General features: G+C 37.0%; 1 protein-coding gene across 11 annotated transcripts in view; it reads right to left on the bottom strand.

The window, feature by feature from the left end:
- Positions 1-16,653, bottom strand: part of cadpsa (Ca2+-dependent activator protein for secretion a) — a 193,802-nt gene that overhangs the window by 62,524 nt on the left and 114,625 nt on the right. For all 11 annotated transcript variants that reach the window (XM_067432441.1, XM_067432431.1, XM_067432432.1 and 8 more), the window contains exons 11-14: positions 13,221-13,329; positions 11,446-11,658; positions 1,530-1,666; positions 1,264-1,451 (exon numbers count right to left, since the gene is read on the bottom strand). In XM_067432441.1, the coding sequence (XP_067288542.1) occupies positions 1,264-1,451; positions 1,530-1,666; positions 11,446-11,658; positions 13,221-13,329 (647 nt within the window). The remainder of the gene's footprint in view (positions 1-1,263; positions 1,452-1,529; positions 1,667-11,445; positions 11,659-13,220; positions 13,330-16,653) is intronic.

Genomic DNA, 16,653 nt, shown 5'->3' with positions numbered 1-16,653 from the left:
AAACTAAATGTATCTTCAGGTTAATTTGCATGTTTACATGTTAAACTTGAGTTCAAAACCTAGCATAATACACACGGAGTGAAAAATTAGCACCGAAAAGGGGTGGACAGGGTTATTTTTGCAGCTGACCTTTTGCGGCTGGAATATGCATTTGTAGTTTGCCTTTTAGATGCAAAATTTATGTAAGGAGAGTATTTAAATGAATCATGCAAGGTAATCTACTAAGGTTTGTGCTAGTCATTTTACTGGTATTTGCAGCATTATTTATTGCAATTATTTAAACACTGATTTTCATAGCTCTTGGTAGATTGCATTGGTCATTATGGAAATGATCCTGCTCGTCCAATTAAAATGACAATTAAATACGTATTAATTATGTATAAAAGATTTAACACTTTACAATAAGGTTGTATTAATTACCATTAGTTCATGCATGATTAGTTAACATTAACTAACCATGAACAATCCCATTAGTTAATCTTTGCTAATGTTAGTTAATAAAAATCCAGCTGTTCATGTTTTTTTTCATGTTAGTTCACAGTGTATTAACTAATGTTAGCAAGATTTTAATAATGCATTAGTAAAATAAAATAAAAAAAATGCTTCATAAGTGCAGTTCATCATTACTTCATGGTAACTAATGTAATTAACTAATGTTAACTAATGAACCTTATTGTAAAGTCATACCAAATATTTTAAACAAAATTATAAATATCTGTGTATTTGTTTTATATATTGTAAATATACATTATTTGTATCTCAAATAAAAAAATAACGCTGAAAAAACAAAAACTTGTCAGAAGGGTAGTTACAGAGTTTGAGGACTCCTGTGAACCAAGTAATGAGGCAACTTGAGCTTCTTGTAAAAACATTGAACCTACTGTGGGATTCTGGGAGAAAATCATCATTACCTGTGACCAACCACAAAGCTTTGACGAGAAAGGATGGGGTTTCTATGAAACACTTTGGCAGCCAAAAAAAAAAGAGTTTGTGCTCTTGGTCTTACTTTACCTCTGTTTCTGCCCATGTGTGGACAGTGGATGCACAGACAGATAAAAGGGCAGAACAGTGAAGAGGGACGGAGTGATTTTAGGAGGAAGAGAGTAGACAGAGCTTCAGGTGAAAATAGGATGAATGACAGAGAGAGAACACGAGAGATAAATGGTTTGAGAGTTAATGTGGTTACAAATGAGAATGAAATGAAGTGTGTGTTAAGAAAGAGACGGAGTGAGAAATAGATAAAAAGTGTGAGATAGGCGGTACCTGTTGCCATGCACGTGAGAGGCGCAGAAGGCGAAGCTGTAGTGGAGTAGTGTGGGGTCGATCATGGAGCCTTTCTCTGCCCTCTCCAGCAGGTCATTCAGGTAACACAGGTGCCTGTGACACCCGCGCACTCCGTACCTGGCGCAGTACTCGTCTAATACAAACACCTGGCCTGGACTGAACCAACCCTGAGGCACACAAAATGGTGTGAATAGGATAATACAGCTGTAGCCCTAACTGAATAAATCTGAATTGAAAGCAGTTACCAAGCAGGAGTATGAATCGTTGAGTCTGTGGTCCAGTGTCAACCGCTGAACCATCTCAAACAGCGAAGAGTGGTCAAAAATGCAGGGGTTAGCCGAGATGAACTCGTCCATTCCATGTTTCTGTGCTCGGTCTGCATCTGTGTGTATGTGTGCATGTTAAAGTATGGAGACAGAGACAGGCTTTACAAAGCAGCTGAATGTCGCAGGAGCACACACTCCTTAGAGAAAGATCTCTAACCTGAGCCAGATGTTGGCATAAAAAGTGTCATTGTCTACTTGAGCTACAGTGGAAAGTCAATCCAAAGTGTGTTACAAACAATTCTCGAAATCAGAGCAGGTTCTCATGTTTAGAGGCATCTTTCAACACAAAGAAGATGTGATATTATTTGGTTTAACTCTAAAACAACAATATCAGTACATCACAATTATTTTAATCTTTTGACTGCCATATGCATATTTGCTTGCTGAGGGTTACTGGACTTTGCTGAGCAAATGTAATAAAAAGCTACATTAAGTACATTTGTTTTCTTAAATTATTTATATACAGTGGTGGCCAAAAATATAAGAACACTTGGCATCTGGGAGTTGTCTTATTGGATTAATTTTTTTCAAGAGGACAATGACCTGAAACATTCTTTTAACTTTAGCCGGAACTACCTGCGACGGTAGGAATCCGCTGGAACACTGGAAAGATGGACTGGCCCCCTCAAAGTCCGGACCTCAACCCCATCGAGCACATTTGGGGTGAGTTGGAAAATAAACTGGATAGATACGTATATTGTATATTCAAAGGAAAGCCTTTGGCTGGGATAACTCTCAGAGGAAATATATTGACACTATGCCAAAGAGATGCAGCTGTCATTGCTGCAAAAGGTGGACATACCAAATATTAAAGTTAAAAGTGGATAAAAAGAGTATAACTCACTTCATCTAATATTCAATGGTCAGAGCCACCATCTGCATGTTTCATGAACTTTATGAAATTAAATCATATTTTAGAGGCAAAAAAATTCAATATTTTCAGGTCTGTCAGTTGTTCTAATAATGTTGGCCACCAATATATATTAAACAAAAAGGGTATATTTAGATCCAAAAAATCATAATTTTAAAGGATTAGTTCACATCAAAATTAAAGTTTCGTGATAATTTACTGACCCCCATGCCATCCAAGATGTGCATGTCTTTCTTTCTTCAGTGGAAAAGAACGTTTTTTGAGGGAGACATTTCACCAAAATGTTGAAGGTCCAAATCAATGCAGTTTCATTTAGCTTCAGAGGCTTCATTTGCACAATCCAAGGAATATGGTCTTATGTAGTCTTAACCATCATCGTTTTCAAGAAAAAAAAAAAATTTATATACTTTTTTTAACCTAAATTGATCATCTTGTGCTGCTCTGCGACACACCACGGATTGCGTAATCACGTCGGAAAGGTCACGCTATAGTTGTAGGCAGAAGTACCGCCTACGTACCGTTTTTTGTTGTTGGGCATTTGGGGCATTTGTGTTAGTCTTTGCACATTTGCTTTGGCCGGTAATTCTGCCTACGTCTAGCGGGACCTTTCCGACGTTAATGCACAATCCTTGGCACGTCACAGAGCAGTGCAAGATGAGCAATTTAGGTTAAAAAGTATATAAATGTTTATTTTTTCTTGAAAATGAACGAAGGTTTCGCTAGATAAGACCCTGTTCCTCAGCTGGGACTCTGAAGCCCTTTGAAACTGCATTGATTTGGACCTTCAACATTTTGGTTGCCATTGCAGTTCTTTATTTAAAGAAAAATCTTTTTTTAAATAAAAATTTTTCCTCAAAAGCTTAATTTTTTTTTTTTGAAGACACGAACGTCTTGGTTGAGAAGGGGGTGAGTATATTATTAGGACATTTTCATTTTAAAGTGAACTAGTCCTTTAACTCTATAACAAAAACAGCAACAGGTTTTCATTTTTTAAGAAATGTAATGCATTTTGGCGTAGAATATATATATATATATATATATATAATTTATTTTCCTGCATGTTTGCCGAACTATGAACGGACTTATGATCTAAAACTATAATCTAATTTTACCCCTCAATTAAAAACAAAGAACAGACCAGTGGTTAAACACGACAACCAGGGAATATCAACCAAAACTTTTGACTTGCAAGACTAAAAATGCATTTTTAAAATGCATTAAAAGAGCAAGCTATTAGGATGGCTTAATTAGCCTTTTTTATACATTTCTCACTTTTACTCTCACTTCATATAAACAATTAAATTGTATGCCTGCATCATTATATTATTGGCTTGTATTTTTTTTCTTATTTGTCTTGGTAATCCTGCAGGACCTGCACAGCAAATTACTGAGGGATAAAAACCTGGTGTTATCTAGTGATAAAATCTGGTGTTAATTTACAAATATTATATGCTTTATCACTTGTTTAGTGTTAAAGCACAGTGTTTCCTTTGGGTGATAAAGCACAGTGTTTTCCTTTGGGTGTTAACAATCAACATCTGCGCATGTGCAGAGCATTTTAAATTTCCCAGCTCATCCTTCGGTCTCTCCATCTTTATGGATTTCCCTGCACACACAACGGTTACAAGGACAAGGTATAGTATAGTTTTATTATCTTATCAACTTGTGATTTATTAATGAGCTTGTATAATGAGTAACGTAGCCGATGTGGATGACTTAACTCTTAGCGTTTTTTTTTTTTTTTTACCTCAGTTTAAATTTAGCGCGCTTTTGATCCGCCATTCAGTTTAACATAACTGAATAACCCCACTAACACACTAAATTCGTTAATGGAGGACGAGATTTACGTAAGTGACTTAATTTCGTTGTATTAATTTTGTAATAATGTTGCAGCATTAACATTATGTGTCATTTTTTTAACTCACTGGACTTGGATAGTTATTTCTTCTCATTTGGCATATCTTTAGGGCTTCCAACCTTTATAAGACCGTTTATATCTTTCACCCCGTAACTACGAGTTAATTCTGGTGTTTTGAAATGTCATTCAAATGAGAAAGCAGACGTTAATCGAATTAATTAATTGCTCTTAATTTTTTTTTTCTTGTGTGACGCCGGGGCTCGATCCCTGGCCGAGCACCCACGGATAGCACGGTCCATCATTGTCGGCGCTGCGCATACTGATCGGCCTGCAACATTTTGCGAGTGAAATGCTCTGTGTGTTCTAGCAATCTTCTCGTGGTACTTTGATAACATACGCCGACCATTCTGTACAGCGCTCCAAAATGGCGAAAACATCGTAGGACACGCTTTTCTTCATGAACTGCTTCAGTCATATAGAAACTCAAGATCGAGTACGAGTGTGCAATGTCGTGGAATGTATACGCCAAAACTCATTTTGGCGTGCATATGATACGCTGTTTTTTGCGTGCATATGATACGCAATTTATGGCGTATTATACATACGAACCCCCCACCCCACTACCCTAAACCTACCCAAGAGAGCGTGTCATATATACGCCATAAAGTGCGTATCACATGCACGCCGAAATGAGTTTTGGCGTATACATTCCACGACATTGCACACTCATACTATTTGACATTTTTCGTCTTATTTTGTATTAGTTGAGCAGACATGCATTAGTGCCCTTCCATGCGCGATTTTTTCTGTACAACTTAGTTCTAGCCTTTTCTAGTTGTAGTATTGTAAATCTGTAACAGTAGTGCTTAGGTTTTGAATATAACATTTTCTTGCTATGTGTTGGTATAAAGATAACCTGAAGTAAAACACAAAGTGACCTGATTATTTTGAGTCTTTTAGTTTGCTTTCTGCTTTGGAGGATTTTTGTTTCATGGAATATTGTTTATTATTGCAGAAGGAAACCACTTAAGGCCACAATCTATGTATGCCCTTGGCATTATTACTCTACAAACCTAAACGATCCTGAAAGGAAGACAGGCTATGTAAGTATCTCTGCTTGTTGATTGAAGATGTTTGAAACTTTATATCTTAGATTTTTTTAATGTGTTTGTTTTAACCAAATGTGTCTCTTTAACAGGAACGATACTATGTGTTTGGATCATTTTGAGGAGCGCTATCAACGCCAAGATCGTGGGATCGATGAATTGGGAAAGCAAGAACTGACAAAATGTAAAAATGCGTACATTGAATGCAATGTAAGTCTCTTTGGATAAAATCATCTGCCAAATGTAAATGTATTAATTTATAAAGGAATAGTATTTTTATCAGAATGAATTACAAACCAGACAGTTTTTTAACATTAAGGTTGATTTAATATATACAATGTTGAATTTTTGTATTTTCAATTAAAACATTACTTGAGGAATGTTTCTTTGTTTAATCTTGTTTGAAACGCAGTAGAGATTTATCATGGTAAGATGTTATAGCATTGGAGTATAACAAGAAATTGTTTTATTCAATTGTATGTGTGACTACAATGGTTTTACTGTAGCGATTCCCGGCGAAAGCAAGAACTGACAAAAATGTTTTTTTTTTATTTATTAAAAATGGTATTGAATGCAGTGTAAGTCGCATTGGATAAAAGTGTCTGCCAAATACATAAATGTAATGGAATTGATATATTACAATTTCAATAAATATTCAAATAAATTTGTAGTCACTTGATTTTTTTGGGGAAAAAATAAAATTATATATATAAATTGTTTTAAATTTCATTCACAGTGCCATTTTAGTATTTAAGTATTTACATTAAATAAACATTAAATACACTGGGTGTGTGAGATTAATCACCATAAAGTGTTAAATGTACACTTATGAGTAATACATTTCTCAACACCTTGAGTGACTAAAAAGAAACACTAACACAGTGTTTGTATAACGAACACTTTCGTCAGTGTTGTTTTAACACTAGCAAAGACGGACCTGTATGTTCACCCGGAAAGTGATAATTTTAACACCCGTGGTGATAAATCTCCCAACATGTTTTTTGCTGTGTGTCTGAGCCAGTGTTCCTGTCTGACCCTCCTAAGCAAACAACAACTCTAGGTTCACGCTTTTCCCCCTCCCACCCCATTCATTGCTCTGTCCGCAGGCCTCTGCCCCCCCTCAGGGCAGCCCTAATTAAAGAAGCCCAGTGCCTCTAAACCCTGGACTGGGAGAGAGCTGTCTGTGGAGCCCCCCTACCCTCACCATCTATTGTCCATTAAAGAGACTAAATAAATTTAACAACACATTTTCACTTTCCTCAGCAGTCGGTAAGCTTAGGTATTACATCTGGGCCTGCACAAATAAGTAGGGCCGTTTCTTAATCCTGCCACAGGTCAGAGGCTATTCTTATTCTAATTACCTCATTTCTGCCAGAGGCTTTAGAGCTACACTGTATGATTGAGTCATTCAATAGACACCTCCAAAACGTCGCTGGTTTACATGTCAAATCAGGAACAAGACTTAAATTGCTTAGCTGTATAATAGAAAAGTTGTATTTTTCCTTGCACAATATATAGCTGTTTAAATGTTTCTTAAATTATTGTTTTTTACATACAGTAGAATCATTTGGGTAGGCCTTACAATTATCTTTCATTAAATGGATAGCCCAAAAATTAAAAGGTTACAGTTTATTTCAAGATTGCGTAATATTCATTAACTTCACGTGTTTACTGTAGTAGGTTAGGGTTGTGATTATGATATGGTTTTGGGTTAGTTGCATGTAATTATCCATACTTTATAGTTATTACTATAGTAACATGTAACAAGGGCACTGTAAAATAGAGGGTTACACTTTATTTTAAGGTGTCATTGTTTTAGTGTAATTATTTATTTAAGTACGTATTAATAATAATTAACTTCATGTACTTACTATAGGGTTATGGTAGGATTAGGGTTTGGCTGAAGGTTAGTTGCATGTAATTATGCATAATTTACTGTTATTACTATGGTAAGTACATGTAACTTACAGTATGTAACAGAATTTTCCTTTTGGGTGGGCTTTTCCTAAAACTTACATCAAACTGAAAATCCCAATCCCAGCTTTTTCATTTTAAAATATGTTTAAAAATAACGTAAGATTTTAATTTCAAGATGACTATACATTTAGTAATTAATTAATAAAATAGATTATATAAATATAAAATATAATAAATCAATTATGTAATGAAAAATGGACAATACAATAATTGTCACTGGTGTCAAGTTTAGGTCCCATTTTATTCATATTTGAATGTCTGATCTGTTAAACATTATAATATTAAAGACTAATGAGAATTTTTTCTTAACTTTTGAATGTTTATGAACTACTGATCTGTTAAACATTATATAATATTAAAGACTAATGAAAGTTACTATAAAATGCTGCTTACATAGTGTATGGCATTTATTTAATATAAATGACTGATTTTGATCGTCTCCAATAATTAACTTATCTATCAGGGACGGATTTATGCTAAGAGATTCTAGGCATGTGCCTATGATCGCACATCTAATTCTAAATAAATAAATACCATTGGACACCCTTTATGTCTGTGGGCGTAGCAAATATTTAACCAATAAAAAGTATTAAAAAGAACTTGTGACTAAATCTTGCAACTCCATTGACCGTCACATTCAGTTTGACTGTCTCTGCTTGTTCGCAATGCAAAGTTAAATAAAGACCTGGCTGATTTAGGTAAAATGTTAATAACAGAATGACATGTGAATGTGATCATACCTTTATAAAGCCATAATATAAACTTTGACAACACAGTGTTTAATTATAATTTTAAAACATACATTTTCCACTTCCTTAAAAATAGCCATTTTGGTCATAGAACGTTTCTGACTGACCATGGCGGGGTTTTGGGGGGCCCAAAAATCTATTCTGTCTCTGTCACAATATGAGATAAATCCAGCCCTGCCATCAGTATTGCGTTTTTGTCTGTCCATGGCGTTATTAGATATCCAAACACATAAGTTGAAGCCAAATGATCCACTAAAATTAGCCACAGGTCAAAAAGGTGACATTGTCATTCTCCTAGGTCTTAATATGAGCTTGTCATATCTCTTTGACACTGGAATTGAGGCGAAGGTCTCTGGACAGTAACACACAATGACATTAGTCGGCTCTGTCCGAGTGGGGCACAGTAGAAATGACACTGATTGATGGATTCTTTTCATTTATAGATTCTCTCTCTTGAAGAGTCCGAAGAGCAGAGCATTTGGGGCTATTTAGCGCTCGTTTTTTGGGGGGTTCTGTACGTGTGCCTGTACAAGCACACACAATGGACGGACTGGGAGTCAGAGATTAGGCCCTGGGCTGACAAGAGCTGAAGGGGCCAAATGACAGGACGGGCACTTCTTTGTGAGTGAGGAATGGACAGAGGGAGAAAAAGAAAAGAAGGGATGGAGAAAAGGGTGACAGCAGAGACATACTTTATTAGGTGGTTTCTAATTTAATCGGCTCCTGAACTCCATTTCCAACAATCTGGCCACTCTCATCAGGCCTGCAGACAAGTCCACACGTGAGCCTCTCTCAGAGCCCGACGCTATTTCAGTCCTTATCACACTGGATTAGAAGAGTCTGGACACTGGCTGACATCCAACATCAATCACTTCTTCTTTGTTTTAGAATAATGAAGCAGTGAATGAGTTGAACGATGAAACACATCACTATTAACAATACCTTTTATATATATTATATTATTGGGGAGTGAGAGGGGGATGAGACTGGGACAGGTTGCAGGTAAGGTTCCAACCTGTTTTGTCTGAATTATTATTATTGCTGTTGTTGCTGTAAATAATACATTTTGTGGTTAAATGATATACCTATTATTATAAATAATAATAATAATAATAATAATTTATTAAAAGATCTCTGTAATCTCAAAGACATTTGCTTGTGTTTCTGACATCTCCCTACATCTACCTTTGCAGTATGGTTTTAATAAACAGCAGACAAGAGGAGGAGTTATAGCATTTTTCCAGGTGAGGAAAGAAACTGTTAGTCTGAAACTGTTAGTATTTCTATAGGCAAACAAAACAGAAACGCTACTAAGACATGAAATGGGCACTACTTGTTAAATATGTCAGTATACGTGTGTGGCAACAGGGCTTGTCTAAAAGTTGCACCTAGAGTTCAACTATCACTCAAAATCACCTGCTGATCATTTCTATATTCCAGCTACATATTTGCCAACTCTCATTTCTATATAAAATGGGTTCTTAAAAATCACAGAAGGAGTCCACTGCTTCAAGGGCAACACAAGATCTTTTAGAGAGCGGTTGAAAACAAACATTTTTCGGTTGCATCCTAATCCCCACATTTAAAACTGCAACCACAACAATTTAAGTTGACGCTGTCGTAAGGTTAAGAGAAAAAAACGAAAACACTGGCAGCTCGAATTTCTACAGATGAGAGAAACTGGTGTGAACTAGCAAGTAGTTATTTGGTAACATTCCACTGATAGCTTCCAGAAATAATCAGGGTGAAGATGCACTGTTTTATTCATAGCATGTCACTCTTAACATGGTAATTACCAGCTGCTGAGGGGTGCAGAGAACGCCAGTGGTTTCACAGAATTCATTTAGCGCAATAAATCAACAACTACAATAGAGAAAATCACTATAATTATATCATTTACCAAATTCTCCATTTGGTCGGAAATCTTTATTGTTGAATAAAGGCAACTGCTGTGGATTTCATCCAGCAATAAACTAGCTTACAATGAACAGATGGATTTGATTTTGCACATGCTTTTATATGTGAAACTTTGCTTTGATTTAAGAAGCCATTGACTCAATGAAGCCATGTTGAGAAAAGGCAAATATGTAACTGCTAATCAGAGCAAAACATTCATAAATAAAAATGTCACATGCAGACTAGTCTTCTAAATAAAAGTGTGTTCGCATTTCAGACCTAAGGAAGTAAACCAGAGGGAGATTTGTGGAAGGAAACAGGATGAGGAGGGGTAGTGTGAGTTTTTGAAGAGGAATAGCGAATAGCACATTGCTTGAGTCAGATAATCCGGAGCGGTTTATCTGATCTGTGCCTGCTACAGGGACGCACTTACCCTTCAGTCCGGCTACAAGAGAGCAGGGTAAGAGGGAACAGAACAGAGTGACATACAGTATAGACTCGCATGAAGCAGCAGACAGAGAGAAAGAGAGAGAATATTCCCTATACACTGATTACAGAGTGAGCAAAGCATGAGAGAAGGAGGATCTGATACACTTATTCATGAAATAAAATAAATAATTATCTGAAAAGGGGAGGAAAAGCATGAGATGATGCAGGGTGGGTTGCAAAAACGAACAAGCGAAAGAGGACAAATACGCAAAAGAAAGAAAGAAAGAAAGAAAGAAAGAAAGAAAGAAAGAAAGAAAGAAAGAAAGAAAGAAAGAAAGAAAATGAATGAGCGAACAAAAGAAAGAAAGAAAAATGAGCGAAAGAAAGAGTGAAATAAAGAATAGAAAGAGTGAAAAAAGAACAAATGAGTGAAAGAAAGAGTGAAAGAGCAAAAGAAAGAAAGAGCAAAAGAAAGAAAGAAAGAAAGAAAGAAAGAAAGAAAGAAAGAAAGAAAGAAAGAAAGAAAGAAAGAAAGAAAGAAAGAAAGAAAGAAAGAAAGAAAGAAAGAAAGAAAGAAAGAAAGAAAGAAAGAAAGAAAAAGTACAAGCAGAGTATTTGAAAAGCAAAAGGAAAGCAAAATACTGTGAAAAAAGAAAACCAAATGAATAAATAAATAAAATCAAAAATAATAATCAAAAGAGCAATAAAAATCAGACGGATGATTAAAATGGTCCAAAGCAGAGAAGATGTGATGATGAAATGTGTGATTTTGCGGAGCAGATGAAAACAGAGAGTGAGATGCAGTGAGCAGTGACTCACATCAGCAGTGGGAACAGATTTAACCCATGTCATGTGTGTGTGATGGCTACGGACAGTATACATGTAGCTCTGGCCCTGTGTGTGTGTGTATGTGTGCATGCGTGACTAGAGCCTGCATATTCATACTTACAGAACTGAGAGATAGGAGCATCAAGCTGTGGTGCTGTCCCTCCTTTAGCGTTGAGTTTCTGCACCTGGGTCGGGGGAATGGGTTTGTGGGACTGGCCCGTGGCACGGTACATCGCCTGAACCCACAGGATTCGATCTTGCTCATCATCGCTGGCGAAGATCACAGTGTCTCCCTCCTTCACAGCATTGAAGAACGTCCGGCCACCATCCAGACCTGGATTCAACACAGTGTTTATTAGTTATACTTTAAATGGAATGAAATAAATCACTGTGTAATCAAAAGTGCACTGTAAACGGTGACAACAGTGGCCCTTTCAGGTTATGCAACAATTAATAATAATAATTTCACAGTATTTTTATTCATTTTGGCTAAAGTTACATTCTACACTTATTGGCCAAATCTGAACCCATTTTTTTCCAGATTGGAAGCAACGAATATAATGCATGTAAATATTTTAAATGAATAATATTAATAATTATTATTATTAAATATTTATATTAATATTAATGCATTATGCACTGAGATTAACTAACAGTGAATGATAGCATATTTATAAACAGATATTAATCAAGATTAATAAATATTAACTAAGGTAATTAAGTTAATTAATTATAAGTTATTTTTAATAATAATAATAATAATAAATTATATTAATTATATTAACTAATTATATTACTAAATGCTGTAAAACAGATATTGCTAATTATTAGTTGTTTGATTCCCCATACTTTAGCTAATATTAACACATATATATATATGGTATTAACAAATTAAAAAATATGAATGTTTTAATGTAGTAAGGATGATTCAATCATTAAAATTTAACTGACAGTGAATAATGCTAAAATTAATTAAGATTATATATTTAACAAAAATACAATACTATTCATTGTTATTATTAAATCAAGATGAATGCAGGCTATTATATTGCCAAAATATTGTTAATCATTAGTTGCATGACATCCAATAATTTAACGTTCATTAATATTTTTTTATGCTTTTGTTGGAGTAATCTAATGTAGAAAAGTTGATTTGGTCAGATTAAATAATATTTTCCTTGAATTATCATTTGCCATAGATGCTGCCTCACAAAGCATGCTTTACAGTGTAATTGATTTAAATGAACAGATATTGTTCAATATTGATATCATTGTTATAATTTATCCAATTTTGTGTGACAGTATGTTGGACACAGTGCTTGATTACGCCTAAACTATCACTGAATAATTAGTTAAATTATCAGACAGCATAAAAATATAAAATTGCCCAATTAATTGCACAAACACTACACAAGACTGATCAATATTAGATTCAGCTTTTCATAACCCATGCACACTGTGCTTTGTTTTATGCAAAGATACAGAAGGTTTCAATGAAGGATAATTGATCTGAACTAATTCATTGCCTGTGTTGGTTTAACACTAATAAAATGAGTAATCTTTTCCTTAGGAATAAACGTGTATAGATCCCAGAGACACATGCCACCTGCTGGTCTAACAGGTACTTCTATCCACCCTGTTTTGCAATGCTATTTGTTCAGTGTATTATTGATTATAATACATTTTTTCAGTGTATTATTGATTATAATAAACCGATTTACAAGAACAAACAGCATGATGGACTGTTTTGTACAGCTAAAATAACTGGAAGCCTTCCACATTCAAGTTACAAATAGCCGCACCACTCATACGTTTAAAATAAGGTGAGGACTATGTTCCAAATTAGATTTTCACTGTGATGTCATTGATTGTGGCAATTTGATTGGCTGAGGGGACCTGGCTGAGGGTCGGTGTAATCCACAGTGTATCCGTCCAGTTGGAGAAGTTCAACCGGTTCTGCTTTCTTCTCCCTGTAGCTACACATGGCAAATGTGTACTGGCTCACCTGGAAAGCATATTAAACACATCACTTCAATTACAATGGATTTATTTTGTGCTGCAATTGAGGTGATATATGGGTAAGGTTAGAGGTGGCACAGTTATGCTTTTTATGTGCACAATAAATGCATTGTATCACGATTAACTAAAAATGTTAGTTCAAACTAAATAACGACTTTATTCAACAATTTCTTCTAGTCTGTGTTAAACTCATGCTGTTGACGGTGTAAACTGTGCAGTGTTTCCTAGTTCTACGGCAGAACGACTTGTACGCATGCGTCTGTGTACACTGTGTCAAAAGAGTAAGGGTGCTTTCACATCTCTAGTTAATTCAGTCCGAGCCAAGGGCAAACATTTATACATTGTAGTATTTTTCAGCTTTTTTGGTTCCTTTTAACACCACACTGATTGCTTTGGTCCGAACCATAGACAGACAGAGGATAAATGGCTATCCACCTGTTAATCAAAGTGACCACGGCATTAATTATGCAGAAGTTTACGGCTTTATATAATGTAAACTAATGAGTTATAACAAAATTCACCCCCCTCACAGTAGTCATGAACGACAAAATTAGCCATATAGACTAAAACCACAATTTGTACTAGGCTTAAAACATGTCTTTTTCTTCTGTAAAGTTGGACATTTTAACATGGGGCTCAATGAGATTCTGCTCCCTTCTGGAGCCTAGTGGCCAGTCATTGAATTGCAGTTTAATTTACTTCCATATTGGCTTCAACCGAAACTGAGGGAGGTTGTCACTTGGTCCGAACCAGTTGAAACGAACCAGAATGCAGTCACATGACAACATCCACATCAATCATTGGCCATGGCGTATTTCCTAAACTGCTTTTCGATTGGTCAGAATTTACGTGCGGGAAAATTCCAACAGAATTGGAAAAGCCAGCAAACAACTTGGAGACAACACAACTATGGAGAGACGACTGCGCGGGCTGGTTTTGTCCCTGGCCATAATCTATTACATTGTTTGTACACACCACAATATGCAAACAATACATTTCTTATGATGAAGCGCGGATTGAAAACGACGTTCTAAAAGCGCGCATTGCTTGTCACTACTCCAAGTTTGTCTGTGAGCTGCCATGTTAGTGCAAACTGTCAACAAAACACTTTCTCATCCCATAATGTACAGCGCAACTGACTACGGCAGCAGGTTTAGTCCAAAAATGATAAGTACTTTTTGCAGTTGGGTCTATTCAAGGTTGGATCACGCTCTCACCATAGACGGTAAAAAATATGGATGTAGTGTCCGTGACGTCACCCATAGTATTCCGATAAGCCTTTTTGAAGCGTAAAGTAGAGACGAGCTGGCCGCTGCCACCTTGCCAGTGCGTCAACGCATGTCACGCCCGGATAACAGAAAATGGGCAAAGAGGCAGGACGTGAGCGGAGCTGAGGTGACTAACAGACAGTGGATAAATGGCTATCCACCTGTCAGTCAAAGTGCCTTTAATTATGCAGAACTGTAAGGCTCTATATAATGCAAACGAATGAGTTATAAAAAAAATCACCCCACTTACAGTTGTCATAAAGGGCAAAATTAGCCGTATAGACCAAAACCACAATTTGTAACAGGCTTTAAACATGTTTTCTTCTGCTGTAAATTTGTATTTTAACATGGGGCTCAATGAGATTCTGCTCACTTCTGGAGCCTTTCCCTAGTGGCCAGTTGATGAATTGCAGTTTAAATGACTTGCGTATTGGCTTCAAAAGAAACTGGAAGGAGGTTGCCGTTGGTCGCACCCAAGTGCGATTGCTGCTTTCACATCTGACCAAACAAACTTTAGTATGATTCAACCAAACTAAATGAGGCAGGTTTGAAAGCACCCTAAGAGTCTAGAAGAAATTGTTGAATAAATACATAATTTTGTTTGTTTTTTGCACACTAAAAGTATTCTCATTGCTTCATAAGATTAAGATTGAGCCACTAGAGTCACATGGGTGATTTTAACAATGTCTTTACTACCTTTACTACATTTGTGAACAAAAGTCTTAGAGGTTTGGAACGACATGAGTGTAATTAACAACATTTTTAGGTTAATTAACCCTTTAAATGTTAGTACATAGTAGACACCTAATATAAAGAGTGACTGAAGCATCTACTGCAGGCTAGGGCTAGGTTCAAACGGAGGGTGGCATCTCAGAGGGAGGCTGTCTTGGTCACTGATGGGGTGGGGTTGGACTTGGGTTTTGTCCTGCCAATCAAACAGGACTGACGGAAGAGTGTGGGATGACATGCTGTCACTCTGGACGCGAGTCGTGCAGTTAGGTGCCAGTCATACACACGTTCTCGCACGTTCTACACACACAGACGCGCTGCTGTCAAGATGTTCTCCGGCCCCATCCGCAGCACTACACCAATCCGGCGCCTCCATCACCTCTGCTGAAAGTGGCAGCCCTCTCTCACTCCGACTCCGAGTGACATGATAAATTCAATGTCATGTGTGTGACGGGCACTTGGGCTGGCTTCAGGGCCCCAATCTGGCTTGGTGGCACCCAGGTGCCTTCGGGACACCGCCGGTGCGCACGCTCGCACACACATACACACACAATCTCCCATCAATCCGCTGAAGTTCGGGCTTGTCAGAAGCCGGAGCGGTCGCTAGTGGGGCCATTGACCCGCTGTCAAACCGACAGTTAAAGGATTTTAAATGACTTTGCTTTCATTACCCCTGCATGCTTTTGCTCTTTTACATAACTTTGTTATTGTCGATGCTCTGCAAACTGCACTGTGGATGGAGAGAGCAGGAGAAAAACGCTAGCGCGAATCGATCGCGAGATGCAGCAGTGGAAATATAAAGCCTGATTCCCCCGCCACACACACAACCCGAGCCCCTCCGGGTCACTCAAACACATTACCATATTCAGATGTGGAAGGCTGCATGCCTGAGCCAGAGCATCGGAGAGGAGATGAGGGGAAAGAGGAAGCGAGCACAGAGCGTCTGCGCGATGTTTTGTCACGTCGCCTACCAACCGTAAAATAATTAGACTTCAGTTTGAATCATAATGCTGGCCTTATGCCGTCAACTTACTGAGAGGGCAACGCGAGCTCTTAGAGGTACAAAGAAATACGATTTGGTGGCAATAAAAGATTTATGTTCTGCGAAGGAAAGGAGATGATTGATAAAACACTTCCGTATTTATGGAGAGTTAATGGCACGGCGGAGCCACAGGGAACTCTGTCACCACCTTTTTGTGACACCTTGTTTCAAAGCCAGCCTGTGTCAAACAGAAGCCCTAAATGGTCTACATGGTGTGGTAATTATTTATGCATAATGCAACAGTGAACTCACACCCACCCTGTAACACAAA

This window comes from Pseudorasbora parva, chromosome 22 (assembly GCF_024679245.1).
Source record: "Pseudorasbora parva isolate DD20220531a chromosome 22, ASM2467924v1, whole genome shotgun sequence".
Classification (NCBI taxonomy): Eukaryota; Metazoa; Chordata; class Actinopteri; order Cypriniformes; family Gobionidae; genus Pseudorasbora; species Pseudorasbora parva.
Note: the sequence above shows the minus strand (reverse complement) of the source record. Positions and strands in the feature narration are given on the sequence as shown.